The sequence below is a fragment of the Xiphophorus maculatus genome, chromosome 1 (assembly GCF_002775205.1).
Source record: "Xiphophorus maculatus strain JP 163 A chromosome 1, X_maculatus-5.0-male, whole genome shotgun sequence".
Lineage (NCBI taxonomy): Eukaryota > Metazoa > Chordata > Actinopteri > Cyprinodontiformes > Poeciliidae > Xiphophorus > Xiphophorus maculatus.
This window is the reverse complement of record NC_036443.1, coordinates 2,391,024-2,409,423: the sequence shown is the minus strand read 5'-3', so window position 1 is coordinate 2,409,423 and position 18,400 is coordinate 2,391,024. Positions and strand designations below refer to the sequence as shown.

The 18,400-nt window shown below is 40.2% G+C and overlaps 1 protein-coding gene across 2 annotated transcripts in view; it reads right to left on the bottom strand.

Moving 5' to 3' along the window:
* LOC102220729 (plexin-A1-like) overlaps positions 1-18,400 on the bottom strand; it is a 289,583-nt gene that overhangs the window by 211,874 nt on the left and 59,309 nt on the right. For both annotated transcript variants that reach the window (XM_023337491.1, XM_023337496.1), the window contains exon 3: positions 10,328-10,510. In XM_023337491.1, coding sequence (XP_023193259.1) covers positions 10,328-10,510 — 183 coding nt within the window. The remainder of the gene's footprint in view (positions 1-10,327; positions 10,511-18,400) is intronic.

Sequence of the window (18,400 nt, the reverse complement as noted above, 5' to 3'; positions counted from 1 at the left end):
TTTGCAGGCAATTGCATTCTCTGATCCTCATGAATCCATGGGTTGACTAGAGATTGACTAGTAGGAGACCTACAATTCTTAGTAAATGATTACCTGTTTTTCCATACCGGTCAACTAGCAGCGCCATTAATGCGTAGCTGTAGTTAAAGTTAATGCTAAAACAGCTTGCTCTACAATTTCCTCTGTACTTTGGCCTCAGCTCTAATAACTGTCCCACGGATGGATGGGTGGGTGGATGCTGCTTCCATCTAAACCAAAAACGCCCCAAATGGTGTTTCATGGTGTCAGATGCAGTTGACACACAGAATTTCTTCACACAAGACATCAGAGAATACGCATCTTTGTCGTGACAGGGCCCATTGAGTGTGAAGTGCGCCATGTGTGACTGATAAGACAACAGACGGACCCGTGTGTACGTATTAGTGTATGGGAGTGAGTGTGTGTATTAATGTCTGGACAGATGGGGCAGTCTAGAGGAACAGTTGATGAAGGCTTTACACTGCAGCTGCCCCTTTCTCTTCCTCTTTGCAGCAAACACACACTTGTACCCCAAAAGAAAAAAAAGTCTCTCCTGGCACTGTTTGTGTGCATGAGTGCAGAGGGTCTGTTTGTGCAGCAGCTGCCCTGGCATCAGGTGGGCCTCTTCGAGTCTACATGAAGAAAGCACAGCTGCTGTAGTATGTAAACGCACATTACTTCCTACACTAAACACGGCACACACTAATCACGGTGATCCCACATACCAACATCCTGCAGAGAGGGCGACATTCCCTATAATCTAAGGATTTATACCTCTAGGAGTGACGAACACACACCTCCACCTCACACACTGAAAGAACCCGTCCCTTTAATCACGTGTACACGCATAAATACACGCCCACGCAGGCTGCGTTTTGCCATACATCTAAGCCATATTAGCATAATGGAGACAAGCACACATGTATATTACACCCAAACATCACAATCTATCCTCAGCCATGTAATTAAAAGTGAAACGCACGTAATTCAAGGCAGCCGATTTTGCTAAATGCTAAAGTTAAGCGTCCTACACATATTTGGTGACTCGCATCTTTTGGTTGACACAAATCCAATGTGCTCAAGCACAGCCCCGACGTGCCAGTTGTTCTCCAGATGCCCGCCAGAGATGGGGGGACACATGTCCTCCCATCGTCCCACCCCTGTATCTGTGCAAGACACATGGGATGTGGGGAGGTTAGCCAGCTTGAATCGGGCCACTGGCACCTGACGCTGGTCGTCAGCGACAACAGCTGTCTGGCCGCGGAGCTGGCTGCTGCCGAACTTCCGAATGATGTGTGTGTGCCTCTGTTAGTCTGGATTCGTGACCTCGCATAACCTGATCTTGGGACGCTGTGAGTTGGTGCTTAGGCTAAAGCAGACCGCTTGGGGTTAGAGGGCCTGGATTTCTCGGGTCGAGAGGCTAACTCTGGGGTTTTTTTTCCCAATCCTTCAGTGTTGCAGACCTTCCTCCACACAGTCGCGGCATTCATCCAGCAGCTACATGTGAATGACTTCATGATTAGAGAAGCTCTTCCTGGAAGGCAGTGTGGCGGATTAACATGATGGAAAATGGTATAAAGGTCAGAAATCCAAACCAATCCCAGAAGGAATACACCCAGTTTGGAAGTTGAAGCGCTTATTATTCCGAGCCATATTAGTGTTTAACCTCTGCTTTTAGAAAAGCACATTAAAAAGGAAATCTACTCTGTTGATAATGAGTCAAACTCCTACATTTTCATTCATCTGGGTAAAATTCATTCCCTTTTCTCCACATTACTCTGCCCGACAATGGCGCTGCCAATGTCAAAGACTTCAAGGGTTTTGTGCGAATTAAAGCCATCTTTCAGCTGATGGGCTTAGCTGTGATCTTTCCGCTCGTCTCTTGACATACGCAAAGCTTTCCCACTTATCAAAGATTCATTAGCTCGCTAATATATCCATCTAGGTTTCCACGCACATCGCCCGTCCATTAATACCGAGCCGTGTTCGTCCAGAGGGACAGCCGGGATAATGCCCTGCTCAAGGACACGGGGGGTAATAATACACATGAAGTGATAGCCCACATGGGAATAGAACCCACGACCACAATGGCACATTAGACACAGCTGCCTCTAATAAGTGATGAGGCCAGCTTTATATCAGCCACCGCCTCAGAGGGCAGCTTGTTTCTGCATCAGACTATTTTACGCCATCACAACATCTTTGTTCTATGTGTGCATTGTGATGGATATACAAAGACAAAAGTCCCTTGTAATGTTATTATTTGTAATGTTATCCAGTGCACATTTCATTGCACATTTTTTCTGCTAAAATGATAATAAATCAGGTCACCACCATCATATTATACAGCCAAGTAGAACTTTTACACAAACAATTCTGCCTCTTGCTTTACTCGCTTAAAATATCACAATCCAGTTTATTATAAATCTGGCAATCTGTCACCTTGAGGAATTCAAGTCTTACCCTGGGTATTTAGAGAACATCTCTGACAGGAGAGTGTCATGATCACAACACAAAATAGACTTGATTTTGCACAAGAAAAATACTGTAGTTTTGACATGTAATTTCTATAGGTATTGGCAGTTATTTTATTGTTGTGGTGAAAAATGTATTGTAATAAGAATTTTAATTTATCGTAACAAAATGAATTCCAGTTAATGACAATATTTTTGAAATTGTTACTTTAACTAAGTTCCCCAGAGCTTATTCCATGAAAGCAGCGATAAATATCAATAAATTAAAAAATGTTATTCAACGCAGCAGCTGTGTACAGTTTAGCAATTAAGTGCACAGTTTATTACTAAACTGTGAAAATAATCACTTTTTTTTTTTTGGGCGTGCCGAGGTGGCATAGGGGTTAGCGTGGCCGTCGCAGGTTCGACTCCCAGACCCGACGACATTTGCCGCATGTCTTCCCCCCTCTCCTTCCCTGTTTCCTGTCAGCCCACTGTCATATAAGGGACACTAGAGCCCACAAAAGACCCCCTGGAGGAGTAAAAAAATAAATAAATAATAATAATCACTTTTTATTTTAGTGTTTGTGTTTGTGGGAGCTTTGACTGCATACACACAGTGCAAACAAAGTCTACCAAGAATCTGTGCTTTTCTAACGTCACTTTTGTAGTTATCACAATATATACCACAAAATATTAAGACACCCCCAGATGTCAGTAATTGTACAAAATGTTTTTAAGGTCAAGAGTGATTTAGGTCTGTTAGTATACCTTGACAGATTCTTTACAATGCAATTTGTGAAACTTATTTTCCTAAAAAGAAATCATAATATTATGTTCTAGTTTCCATAAAATAACACCTTGTCTCAATCCAACATTAGTCCATTTCAAATTACAAAACAGGCAACAGCATTTGTCGTTTCACTCCGTAAGGCGACGCTGTCCCCTATCAAGATCAGGCACAGTGAGAGTTTTCAGATCACTTGACTGGTAATTAAAGGGGCGTGGCTTACAACTAGCTTCCCAAGCAGAAATACCTAGCCACAATGCTACTTGACATGCTATTAGCTGGCATTTAAGAAGCAGCCAATCCAGTGGTGTCATTTTGTTTCCCAAGCACTAATTGGATACACCCAAAGTGTGGCGATAAGGAAGATTGATGACATTAGCTTCTTCATTAGCGCTAAGATGGTTTCAACTGTTTGTATTAATATATTGTGTTTGAACTATTAACATAGACAGCTGTTACCATTTTTAGATTTATTTGCGCATTTTAGCAATTGACAGGTGACTGTGGAGCCTAAACACTGCAAATATCAGCAGTCTACTATGTACCCTTATTATACTGTATATAGTTCCTTTTTCCTTTCATATTCTTTCCTGTACAGGTTTATCTCACTTGGTTTCACAAAAAGCTTAAAATCACTTTTTTTTAGCAGGTTGGTGTGCCGTAATGCTCTAAAGGATGGACAAGATTCAGAAACTCCGTTCAAGAGAGAAGGACAGTTTGCCACACACACTGATTCTCTCATAAATGAGGCGAGAAAGTCTCTAGAGAGGCAGATTTGTAGGCATCAAACCCAAGTAACCCAGGAGAGAGAGGGAGCTGAAGGTGACATATGAGTGTTGGGAAGCGGAGAGTCGTCACAGACATGAAAACTGTAAGGCTCAGAGACAAGGAGAGCAGATGAGGAGTAGGGGAGAGAGCAGGCTAATAATTCACTCAAACACCAGCACCGCTTAAAGCAGTAATTTTACCTCTGTAGGATTTACACACTGGTCTGCACTCAAAAGGCTCTTATAGCAGCTTCAAACACATGCATTTATAGAGGCTATAACACAGCAGCTCTAAAACAGCCATTCCCTCACACTCGTCGTATATATTCAGATCACAGCAGCTACAAACTGTAATTTCAGAAGCACTAATATCTGCTAATATCTTTTTGAGCAGGAGATGGAAAAACGTGCGAATATGAAAAGGATCTTTTTGAGAAGCCTGCTGAGCGTTATTGGAAACAAATTGGACATTATTTCACTAAGTTCTAGCTAATGGGATGGGGATGGAATTAGAGTGTTCAGGTGTTGAGCTCATCTGCGCATTACGAGTTAACATCGGAGGGCAAGTGAAACAATATTTCACACTCATTTACACATAAACAGGGAAACAGGCAGCAGCTCGACGCAAAGATTATCAATCATTCCCCCCACCCGACAGACTGCTGGGTATTTTTCTGCCGTATAACCAGCGCAGGCAGCCGATGCGCAGCTTCAATCATCGCCTGCCAGTCTAAATGCTAGCGCTAATTAGCATTCACATGCTAAATTACCTCCCTTCCCATGTTTCCTGATTAGCCTTAATCATTCTGACAGTAAGTTTTACTGCTGCGCTCGCAAAGCCCGATAGATCCATGGCCGTCTCAAACTCTAGGAAAGGATCCAGGGAAGTTTCATTCACTGGGATGTGAGGAGTCGATACAGACACTGCTTAGATTCCTCCCCGCCTCTGAACCTTTCCTGTTCTGATATGTTAGTGCTAAACTTAGAATATTTATTCCTAACCTTGGTCATAACAATGTTTCACCTCCATGACCTTTAATAATCACTGTGATAGAACACAATGATAAAGTTAGAAAGACAATTTTAGGTTCTTAACTTTAGTGATTGTATATATATATATATATATATCAGTATTCCTCACATTATGATCAGTTACAACCACTTCCTTGAGTGTGTATTGGGATATTATTGCTATTATTAGTGAACCTGGAGTAAATGTAGCTACAAGGGATTGCATTAAGAGAATGCTTTAAGGACAGAAAACACTTTACAAAATTAAGAAAGATTAAGATAAAACAACCCCAAAATAAGTCTTGTAATTGTAATTGTAAAGTCTTACACTCAAATAAATACAAGTGCAGTGGAAACATACACACAGACACAAACTGGTGTAATGAACACCAGAGTTTAAAAGACTGAAGTGCCATCATCACTCAATATCCTCCCGGGTTCTAAAGTCTAACTACTATTCAGGGATTGGAGTGTAGTTAGTAAGGAATATGGAGTTGAAACAGGGAGGACATGATAACACACAGTGGAGCAATTCAGTGCTACCATGCTAAAGCAAAACACAACATGTTGAGTCTGTTGCCAAAGAGTGAATTAGATCATCTTTAGGAGGGACGAGTGAACCTGTGGTCCCCCTTAACAGCCCAGAGACAGCCTCCAGTCTAACCAGGCTCTCCTGTCTCTTTGTATGAAGCCAGTTAAGTGCCAGTGTTGTGTCAGTCAACCAGTTGGCACGGTTACCTCAGCAGCGCTGTACTCCAATCAGTCCTGTCACTCAGCCTATCTTACAAGATAGAAAGGAGAAGGAAAAGTAATTGGATTTACTGCTAGCAGGGAAATGATGAAATGACATGAAACCATACCTCTATTTCACCCACCACACACACACACACGCTGACACGCAAACACACCTGTACACTGCTGAGAGTAAATCTCCCATTTTTCCCCCTCTTTCTTTCCATCTGTCCTGCTTATCCCTTTTCTTTTGCTTCTAAAATCTGGAAACACTTCAGGCTGTTGAATGTTTCTTTTCATCTCTCCTGATGCGGCGGGAGTACCTTGTTCTCCCAGGTAGACAAAAGACGAGACGAAATGAGGGGAACAAAAGGATTTCCAGGTTTTTACGTTGGATTTTTGGGACGTTTCTGGCAATCAGGTAAGAAGATGGTCTATAGTGAATTTTATACTGTCAAAAAGTCGGTTCCCCAATGTTCACCATGTCAGCTGACAAAGAACAGCACTGTGACCTGCTGAGGAAAAATTTCATTATGTGACTTTGAAGTACAAAGACATAATAACAGCATACTCTGGATAGTTCTGGCAGACATTGTATGGAAATAGAGGAGAGGCTTCCATAATCAGGACCAACATATAATAACCTTCTGTACATTGGTGAATTTTATACCCAAGAGCTGAAAGCAAATTACATATTACACACCCTGTGTCTCATACTATACATATTGCTACTTGAGGTCCAAAATACATGCTGTATATGAGTTTTTCTTCACATTTCATTAGAGTCCAGACACTGCAATCACATGTTTCTGCCTCCTCACAATTATTTTTCAACACTATATATAAAACCATTATGAAGAGATTAAGGCTAAAACTATTAATTCAATTAATCCCAATTAATCTGATTAATCACAGATTAACTGGGTTAGTTGACAAATTGACAACTAATTTAGTAATTGATTAATCCTTAATTATAATACACAGACTAAGAAAAGGCCGTTTTGTTTAAAAAAATCATAGAGCAGTAATTAAGCCTACAGTGTACAAAATACATATACGTTTTGCATTTAAGATAAAAAAAAATCTTAGTAAATGGGTTTTAACCACAACTTCCCAACTCTAGTAGGTTTAGTTTCACCTGGTTCAGATTTACTAAAAGATTGCTTTGTTGCATTTTAGGCAATACAATGTTTATTGTCTTATTAAAAAAGGAAGAGAATTATTTGTTTATTTGTGTCTTTTATTGTTTTCTATGCTGTGCTATCGGTCAGAGGTTTGTGATCATGTTTTAAACAGAAATGTTCTCAGATCGCAATGTTGATATTTTAAAAGCTAAAAGAAATCAGCTTCCATTGCCCTACTTACTATGTTTCCGCAGGCGACATGAATATGGAAAGTACATCTGATGAGATGAGGAATTATGGAATTTTTTTTTACAATTCTTCACTTACTACCGAAACACTGTCAAATGGCTGAGAACTTCTAGATGGAAATTGCAACGCCGTCTGAGCTACAGTAACTGTCCTTCAGCATAACAAGACTTTACCACAATTCTTATTTCATATAAAGTGAAAATTGGAGAACTGCCTCTAATAACATGATGTTAGCTCAGTAAAAAACTTCTAGTGAAAGAAAGCCATTAGCCCAGCAGTAATGGAGATGTTACGCTGTATTCTGCTCCTACTGTATATGCCATGTGCTTAGTCAGTCATGACATTGGGATTAGTCATCCTGTGCAGATTTACAATATCTTCCAGCAGAACTCTCACCCTAACACACACACACACACACACGCCACCAGACGAAGAAACCTACACTTTTCCAATGGACTGCGTGGATTTAAGCTCGACATTAGTGATTATATATTCATAGATCAATCAATACAGAGAGTCTAGCAGGCGAGACGTGTCTGTGCAAGCAAACACACAGTTTGCAACAGTCCCATTGCAGGAATCTTAATGAGTATCAGAGTGAGTGTGTGTGGGGGTGTGTGTGCGTGTGTGTGTGTGTCGACATCAATACAATGCAGCTTTACATTTCATTAGGCCAGGAGCACAGTTTAACTTCTAATGAGTAGCAATAAAACTCCACCGCCTGTAACCATGTGCTTCAGCTTCACTTTATTCTTTCTAATCCCAGCTTCCTTCCATTTTTAGTGCCCCGCCACACACTCTCCAAAACTTTGTTTTATCCAAAGCAAGTTGCAGGCATTTAATTCTTGTCCAATCAATTTCAGAAAACCTCATTTAAAGCGGAACTAATCACGGCAACAAGAAATGGAAGAGCTTAACAAAGTGCTTGTAGCTGAAACTGCTGTTGATTTATAGTAATTGCCATTTTGCCGTTCCTCCAGCTCATACAGACAACTGCATTTCACTGCAGCATCTCATTGATTTGTTGCGAGCACACCGGCCGCCTCCACCTCACCGTTCACCTTCCTCCCTCTCCCGTCTCCCGAAGCGCAGGGAAGATGTGCCGGTAGAAGGGAAATGGGATTCTGATGGGCAGGATATCATCCAGGATCTGCTGACCCCGTCGCTCTCGACAGACACACAAATCATGCGTCTGCGCGCACGCGAGCCACAGACACGGTCCAGGGGTCAGCCGCAAGGACTGGCGGGCCAGGTTTCAGTCGACTTGGCAGAACCTGGGAGACAGGAAGCTGCGCTAAGATGGCATGCATACGTCTGCGTGAGCATGTTATTTTAGCCGACGAGAAAGGAGTCAACAACTGAAATGCTGAACTGCAAAAGGTTGTTGATAAGCTGCAGAGGAAATTTTATCTACAACTACAGCAGATACTACCGTGAAATAAATGCATCTTTTATTCCATTAGCAAAATCTCACACTGAAAAACTTTCATTTGAAATCAGTGAAAAGTTGGAAATATGTATTTTTGTATGTAAATTATCATTATTGGTGATAATAATTTAACTTCCAGAGTTCTTGGTTCACTCTTATGTTCTTGTTTTTTCAGTAAATCCTTCAGGTTGTTTCTATCAGGTAGGTTGATTCTGAGTCTGTTGGATCTGTTTTTGTAACAGGAATCTCATTCTAACAGGTTCCCAGACCTACGGAAAAGGGCCCACAGCACTACAGATCCTCCACTGTACGTAAAAGTCATAAGGTGTTTTTTTATGTTTTCCTTTGCTTCCACACAACCCCACTTGGGGTGTTTGCAAACAAAAAGCTAAGCAAATAGGCTCCTCAGACCAAAACTCACTGGTCCAGTTAGACTCACTGTAAAATGTAACAAATTCCACATGTCTATGTTTATGATTGTTATACATTTAATGTTTACTATAGAGAATTTATTACCTCCATCTCCTTATTTTTTTAGACTTGCACTATTTTTTGTCACCAGTAAATTTGCTAAATACAATTATTTCTTAACATGGGATTTTCCCCGAAAAGAAAAAATATACCTTGAATTAACAGTTAGTTTTTTTCAAACTGTTAAAAATTACTGCAATAATAAATTAGATTATTATTTCAACAAAGTTATCTGCATGAATATGTGTTGTGAGCTGAATAAGAGCTACTTGAATATTAACTAATGATCTCTGCCAGAACAAGCACTAAGACCTTCTGGGGAACATTGTCAGAAACCTTTTAAAGGGTAAATGCTCAAAAATGAATTTGCCTTCGTGATTTTTTTCCTATCATATGTATTTATTCAATTCCTTTTATCCTGTGCTGACAGTTTTATACCTTCTGAAGCATATTACTGACACAGAGACACTTATATGCTGTGTCCTGCTGAGGACAGAGAAAAAGAACGAAAAAAAACATAACGCGCCTCAGTCGGAGTTCAGATGAAGGAGCAGCTGATTGGCACAAATGCAGTGCAGTCTACTCAACACTAGCACTCGAGGAAGCCCACACATATTGTAAAACCCACAGGGACTGCATGATCTGTGTGTATGCGGAACATGAGAGAAAAATTACTGCTTGCCTGTGATTGAGGACAGCTCATTTCAGCAAGCAAACAAACAGGCTCAAAAAAAAGGCATGAGCTTCTCTCACCTGGTGCTGCTCAAGAGACACATAAAAAAGACATCTGCACCCACCTTACAGCCTCTAAAAAAAGAAAAAAGACAAAACCAAAAAGAAAAAAAAAACCCTCACTGGCTTTTGAAAATTCTGTGACTACAGCACTCAGAGAGATAAAACCCACACAGCTCCAGTATGTCTAGCAGCATGAGTTCCACTCCACAAATCTCTCTCCCCCCACCCAAAAAAAATAGACACAAACACACACAGACTCAACCTTGCTCTGCGGGAGAAAACTTCCATCTGAAGAGTTAGCTGCCTGTCGTGCTTTTGGCAAGTCTATATGCAACTGCAAAAAGTTTCGATGACAGGAAAAAAAAAAAGGGGATAAGAAGCCATTTATGGCGGGAACAAACATAAAAGCACATTTAAAGCACAAACCACAGCGACACGCATTTTGGTCACAAATCTCCAATGCTGTTCCTGGCATTCCCTGGATATGCTCTACCACTTTGGAGGATTCATCTTCTGACATGGAAGTCCTTAAACTCCCGGTCGCTTACCTTCTTTATGCGTCCGCTGCGAGTGCCGGTAAATGCCACGGTGTTTCCTCTGTAGTCGTACGCCGCCACAGAGGTCATGCCGTCATCTTTGTCCACGTAAAGTGGAAATCCTTCGATGGCTTTTGTACCTCCGAGAGGCTGGTTGAAGTCCTGGCCGCAGAAGTTGTCGTCTATCTGCAGCGGCTGTTGTGTAAGGGGACACACAAGACAAAGCAGTTAGAAAACATCCAATAGGCTGCACAATGTTAGTGTACATCTACTGTGTCTCACTGGAAAACTTTATTCTATGAATAATAAAACGCAATCAGCAGAAAAAAAAAAACGCAAACATGAATCTTTTAACAGTTAGTAAAGGGAAGTGTAGAAACCACTTCCCTTTACTCGTATAACAAGAAGTTTAATGATTTTAAGAAGTTAGCGATCAAGCATAATTACGTCATTCAGCCTCCAGAGTGCAGTAAAAGTACATTGTGGTAGTATTTATTTATTTATTTAATCTCAGGCTGCTTTGGAAACTTGAAGCGGCAAACCAGAACAAAAATGGAGGGCTGGTCTCTGGTCAGGAGGAAGGACAGGAAGTAAATTATAGGTCAAATTAGCATATCGTAATCAGAGTGTCCTGTACATGCTCGTTACGATGCTGATATGTCACACATGATTTATGCATAAATTGCATGAGTGTGTGTGAGTGTATAACAGGCATGTCATTGACATCATGCATCATCCCTGCAGACCTGGAGGTTCCCCTGAAATCCCTGAAGGAGATAATCTGCAGCCTCTTTCCACCGATTTGTCAAGTCTCTTTTGTTTTTTGCTGTTCTTTGTGTATGAATAACATTTTCTACAGTAGAATTAGTATTTTTACATGTTAACTTTTAAACATCATTGTAGTTCTATTGGTTGCTAAACTTGAACTACCAAAAAGGCAATGGAATGATTCAATACAGGACTTTATTCACAGTTTCTGTGTCATCAAAAGGGAGGCGCATGTATTGTATATGCAAACTTGTTCCTTCAGATTTAACCCCTTCAGACCTGAATTTTTTCTAGTGGACCAAATAAAAAATTACTCATCAGATTTTTACTCCTCTTAAGCTTAGAAATAAAGGGGAAAACCTCTTATTTAGATCAGAGCGGCCACGGCGATCTACCGTAACACACCACACACTACAGGATGATTGGTTACAAAATCGCAAGCGACTTAGAATGCTCAACGTTCTAAGATTGTCGTAAGGGGAAAATGAGGGCAAAAAATCATGTAACTATTGCATCAGGTAGTTGGATGTGCCCATCTTCTCTATTTAAATCTAATGATTACTGAAGGGGAATAATCTGCACTCTTTTCGTTGAATGCAGTATTTATTTCTACTTTGGCTTTATGTTGTTTAGTTTTTATTCAAGTACATTTTTTGTTAATGGAGACTGAGAATCCATTTTATTTTTGTTTTTGGCTGCTTTGTTTATTTTGTTTATCAGTCCCAGTGTTTAGTGTTCCTTTGAAAATAAAGTGTATCTATCTTTGGCAGGAAATTGCATGCATTATTACATCATTTCCATTAAATCAGTGTAAAAAGGTCTTCAAACAATATTATCGTTTATCGCAATAATTTTTGAGACAATTAATCGCTCAGCAAAATTTGTTATCGTGACAGGCCTAGTTACTACTTCATTCAGTGAAGTTAAACACAGTGGATACAGTATCAAAAAATTTTACTCACGACAATAATTCGTAATAATATTACTCAAGCAAAATAAAAAAAAATAATAAAGAGTGAAATGAAAATATTTCTAAAAGTACATTTTTTTCCAAAATGTTACTCAAGTAAATGAAATAGTTACTTCTCAGCTCTGGCTAGTAGTACAGTGAACCCTCGTTTTTCACGGGGGTTGCATTCCGAAAAGAACCAGTGATAGGCAAAATCCGTGAAGTAGTTACCTTTATTTTTTACAATTACAGTATTATACAGCATAATTAAATACTCTACATTGAAACCAAAGAACAAAACCTGTTTTCAGGCCTAAGCATTTTTTTAACAACTAGAACACTTTCTTATGAATAACTACAGTAAAATAATCATTTTAATCATCAATACAAAGTACAGTAGGACAAATTGTGACTCGTGTATTTCACTGTTCCTCTGACTGTGACGCTGCGGCCCGACTCCGCTCTCTAGTGTCTTTTTCTAATGAAGCCTGTGGTGCAGGTGAGTTTTTTCGAAAGAGAAATATAGTTATCAGTAGTTGTTGTTGCTCTTTTTTTCTTCTGGGCAAAAATATTTGCCAAAATTTGCCAAGGTGTATATTTAAATACCGTAACGTTATTGGTACACAGGTAGAGAAGAAGCGCAGAGACTGTTTAGCCAATCAGGACGCAGAACACAATGCACTGTGAAAAAAAAACTGCACAAAAAACTCCGCGAAGCAGCGAGGCCGTGAAAGGTGAACCGCATTATAGCGAGGGTTCACTGTACTTAGCTTTGTCCTGGGAATTAATAGAGTATATTTGTTCATTCATTCATTCATTGGTTTTCAGTATTACAACTGGAACATGGGAAGTGTTACTCTGAAATTAGACACGAGGTACAACCAGTGTTGGGTGAATGTTGTGTGACTGTTACTGGAAAGTGTCATTTGTTTGTCAAAGATATAATAACTCAGATTTGGAAAAAGGTCTGTTGGGTTTTTATGTTTCCAGTCCAATGGGCTGAAATACCAAGAACATGGAGACCTAAGGCTAAAGGCCACAACAAGAGAAGCAACTTTTAAGTTACTAAAACCGCCAAAGAAAATTACAAGATAGGCATAATGTGGTACATTAAGCCTAAAACTTTAAAATGTGTAGTTTAAAAAATGTCCACACCTTGGACTTCTGCCATAATTGAATCTGACCTCAGCACATCTGTCACTTTGTGGTTTGGCTCATCCTCAAACAGGACAGGGCCAGATGTACAACAAGCAATCAGGTCTGCAGAGAGGATCCTCAGGGCTGACCTCAGGTCTCGGGTCAGAAAAACCTGTCATCTCTGTATCCAGCATGTGTGTGGTCTGCAAAGTGTTTAAACTTTTACCTTTAGATCATGGAAAGGAAACTGTTTTTTCCCCCAGAATGTCAAATTAATACCATAAATGTTTGAATTACAACTTATTCAATTTATCACATTGTTTACCTATTTTGTTGAAAGACTTAATGAGTCTTCCTAAATGTAAGTATATAAAGTTCAGAACAAGCAGTTGTTTACAGAGATTCTCACTGTAGTTAAAAAAGGTGACTTTCAAATGGTTCATTTATTTCACTAATTCAGATCCATGTGTGACTTACACATAAAACTAACATGTTCTAGATGACGTTTTTTCATTACCACCTGCTTTGTGGTGGTAATGTCACACAACATGAATAAATACTTTTACTACATGAGCTGACGATGCAAAAAAAAAGAAACATGAAAGAAAACGCCTTTAAAAGGTGAGTGATGTACATCTACATGTGTAAATTCTTTACATGCACACAAAAACATGCGCCAAAGGAAAACACACACACACGAACACGACTAAAGCCGCCCACACTAAACAAATTAACATGCCAGCTTTCTCTTGTTCATTACAAGACGTATTGTCTCCATAGAGACTAATCAATCACCACACCCCTTCAAAACAGCAGAGCTGTCAGGGAACGCGTGTGTTTGTGTGCGAGCGGGTGAAGCTGAGGAAAAAAAGAGAAAGGGTTGAGAAAACGCCTGTGGCGGCCGTTGTCTGCCTTCCACCAGACTTTCAAAGGCAGCCCGACACACCGCAAAGTTTAACTTAGCTGAACAAAGACTCAAAGTGACAAAGTGAGTGAGACAAGGAGAAAGAGAGAAAGAGGGAGGGAGGGAGCTGCAACACACACTCACAACGAATCTGCCTTTTGTATGATTTACATAAACATGTTCTCAATTTGGGAACTGCTTGCCGAGTAATTTGAGAGGAGGAAAGGAGGACACGGAGAAAAACAAGAACACGGGAGGTGGCGCAGAGATGATGGAGGCAGATATGACAAGCTGGAGAGGAGGAAATTAGAAGGGGAAATCAAGTCAAGAGAGGGACAAAGGCAGAGACCCGGCGTGAAGAGAAGAAAAGAGGAAGAGACGGCCATGAATCGGTGATAGTGTGAACTACGGCCTTTTTGAGGTTTCTCTTCACTTCCACTGATAAGGACCAGATCTTCACTCATTCATTTCACTCATTTCCTCCATTCAGCCCACTTTCACCTCAACCCTGCTCTTCTTTCACCTCTCTGCCATGAAATATTTCTCTCACTTCTTCCCTTTTTCCTTGAATGCTCACAGGAAGTGGCCGGTGGGAAATCGCGTCCATCCCCGGAGGGAGTTAGAGGGTACTCTTTTATTTCTGCCAAGAGCTCTTTCGGGCCATGTTTCCTTCCTTCTCTAAAGTCACAAGCATGATCGCAGATAATTCTCGATTTATAACTGCATCCTGCTTCGGAGGTCATCCAACCGAACTGAGGAACAAGATACCCTCTCGGTCGAATCGTTGCCTGGTTTTATCAAAAAACAACTTACTTCCTTCCCCCAAAGTCAGCACGGCAATTCTGCCACGGGAGAAATCAAACCAAAGAAATTTTTTGTGACTGCAAACTGTTTAAGATAGCGTTTTACAGCGGCGTGGTGAAAGCAGGTTTGATTTATGCAGCGGCGCTCGTATTTGTAAACCAATCTACATTCCCGGGGTATACGGCCAATGAGCGCGCACGCGGACACGCACCGGAGTGAGATCACCGTCTTTCCCAGTGCTGTTGTCGGCATGCTGAGGACACTAATGGTTTGTTATGTTTAGCTTGACTTGCATCATTACCATAGAGTCAACAGCTCAGATTGAGGCACAGCGGAGCGTTCAGTCGACGTGTTTTCACTGCAGACAAATGTGGCCTCACACAGGCCCGACATCTGCTAGCTGTTGTTTGCCTTGTAGACATGTAATTCCGACAGTCTGCCTCTTTTATCATGCCTCCGCAGCTACTTGATGGCGGGTTTTCTTTCCCCTGCCACCGGTCTATGATGGACCTACAAGACCTAAAAATGATAACTAACCCCTGCAGAAGTTTGTAATAAAAAAGAAGATAAAGAAAAGGAACTGTTAAGGCTATGAACAAGATATCTTGGCTTTTAGTTTTCAGCTGCCAATAGCAATATGTTAGAGACGTTCGGTACTCGGTCTGATACCATAAAACCGGACGTTTAATAAGCTGCTGACCATTTGTCCTCCATTTGTCACAGTCCAGACGCCCAGCTGTAAAAATCAGATGTTCGTCATATCAGGGCTTGATTTTATTGCTTAAATAAATCATCCTCTAATCACCAGCTGCACAACTTACATTTACAACTTACATTTTTTAGAACAAAGTTAAGACATTCCGTTAGTCTTAATTTTAGACACATGAATTTAAGACTTCTTAAGACTTTGTAAGGATGCACAGACACCCCGACAACAAATTAACACTTTTTTTGATTTTATTTTTGATTGGAAAAAAAAATAAAAACCACACTAAAGCTTCCTTCAACACCACAACAGTTAAATGCATGACTTTGTATTGGTCTATCGCATAAAACCCTAATGTAACACACTTATGTTTGTGGATAACAAAATGGGAAAACATTCAAAGGGTATGAATACCCTGCAAGGCACTGTGCTGTAGCCTTTTATTATGTAGTCTTTAAAGTCTTTGTGTAGTGTGTCCCTGATGCCCTACTGAACCCGTGGCCATGCTATTAATATTATTACTCCAGAACAATGTACATAACATTATGGGCCGTACACACACACACACACACCTTTGCTCTATTTCCAGCGAGTTAGACAAGGACAGGGTCCCCAGTGTTGTCCTTACCAAAGACCTCGACTGTACACAGGAGCCGACTGGCCTAGGGCAGCACACATGCTCTTCCACATAAAGACTGCTGCCAAGCCAGGCTGGAAGAATGATGATGGGGTGATGAGGGAAAGAGTGGGGCAACTCAAACGAGGGGAAATGAAAGGACGCGGGCGGAGAAAAGGGACGAGTAGAGGGAAGATAGAGAGGGGAGACATAGTTGAGGGCTGCAGGGTCAACAACACTGTTGTAACCACTAATGAGCCTCGAGCCAGAAAGCGCGAGAGAGGGCAAAAGAGAGCATGGATTGAGCTAGAGAACTACCCATTAACCAAAGAGGCTCAAGAGCCGCGGTAGCCGAACTGTGGTTTTAAACTATGCAGCGCTGGAAAGGACATGCTGCCATTTTAACCGCCGCTAGCTGCGCAGCCACCAACCACTAAACCACACAAACACACAGAGTTGTTCTAAAACAGATCCGTTCCTTCTGTTTGTCATGTGTTTTCCCATTTTTAATATCAGCTGTGTTTGCAGACTTCTGTCATTTCACTTTAATGTACATTGGTCAAAACTACTAAAGGAGAAAAATGGTTGAACAACAGAGCAAAGTAAATAACTTGATTCATCTTAATTCATCTCAAAGCGACTGACAGGACCAAAATTGCAACATTTGTTAAAATTTCACCTGCTGCGGTTCGTTTTCATACTGCTGTGTGTCAAAACCAAACCCTTTGGAAACCTGTTCCCCTCCTGGCCTGTGGAGGCACTGCACTAAGAACCACTGATGGAAATTACAGAAAAACCTCTTAAAAAGACACAGAGCACAACTTCCTCCTTCACAAATGTAAACAAAAATGACACAGCATCAGATTTTAGCGGTTTAAGGATGTCTTTTTTTGACTTAAACTTTCTCACGCTAGAGCTTAACACGTACGTTTGTTTCGATATATTTACCCAGAATGCCCTGCACTATAGTTTGCCTCCTGCTTTTTCAGCAGTCTCCAGTCTGCTTGACATTTACAAATGCATTTGAACCGTGCCAGAGTTGGTACAAAAGAGATTTTTTTTTAAATGGAAAGTAATTGCTAATTGCATTTATGATATTAAAATTTCAGAAAATTCATGATTTGATTCACTTACAAATTAAATTTGCAAACTTCAGTAAACTAAAAAAATGATCCTATACCACACTCCTGACACTTCCTGGCTTGGATAATAAGATTCAAAACAGAGGGTTTTATTGTATTAAATTTTGTATTTCAGGGGTGAAAAATACTGTAAATTCACAAATATTTATTATGCATTCAGAAGTGAAGTAATAGTCTTCATAAACAAAATTGGGAAAATAATTTTGGCTCATCATCTTCTAAAAAGAGCATTTTTTGTGTGCAAGGGACACACAGAGTGCAAAATGAAGAGACCCCAAAGGGATATTTAGATTAAACAGATTAAGTTTAGTTTGGCCTATTTCTACAGTCACAGGTCGACTGATTTTATTTGAAATACAAAGTGAAGTCTCAGAGGAAAGCGAGGAAGTAATTACATAAATATGTTAAACAGAACGGTGGCAATTATTTTCAAAGGACTTACATTTTCTGTTCAGAATATCATTTTTTTTCTAAGAAGTATAATAATGTTCAAATCCCATGTGCCGTTGTTTGGTAAAGAGACGTTATTGAAAATATAATGGGGCATAAAACCAGATGCTCATCTTGATCTGCACTGATCATCGTTTCCCAGGTACTTTGACTGCAGTTCCTTTCAATTGACATTATATATGCAACTAAAACCAGAAGTTTGTATACGTCAAATAAAAAGAAATACTGTTTTCTTACCGTTTCAAGTTAGGACCAAATGTGTTTTAATTTAGTTAATTATAAAAAATTACTTAGATTTGCAAAGAGCCATAATGTTGAGACAGAGAACCAGAGATTTATTAATGTATAAATACAAAGCAGAAATGTACATACATTTTCTCAGCAGTTGTAACATTGCCTTCGAACTGTATGATTTGGGTCAAATGTTTAGCTTTCACAACCTTCTCACAGTAGTTTGCTAAAATTCTGGTCTCTCATGTTTCCTGACAAGAACCACTCTGGCTGTGTGCTGAGGATTACTTCCCATTTCAAGTGTTGGAATGGCCCTGTCAAAGTCCAGATCCTAATTTTTTTGTGATTCTTTGACAAGTCTGTATAACTGATGTTCAC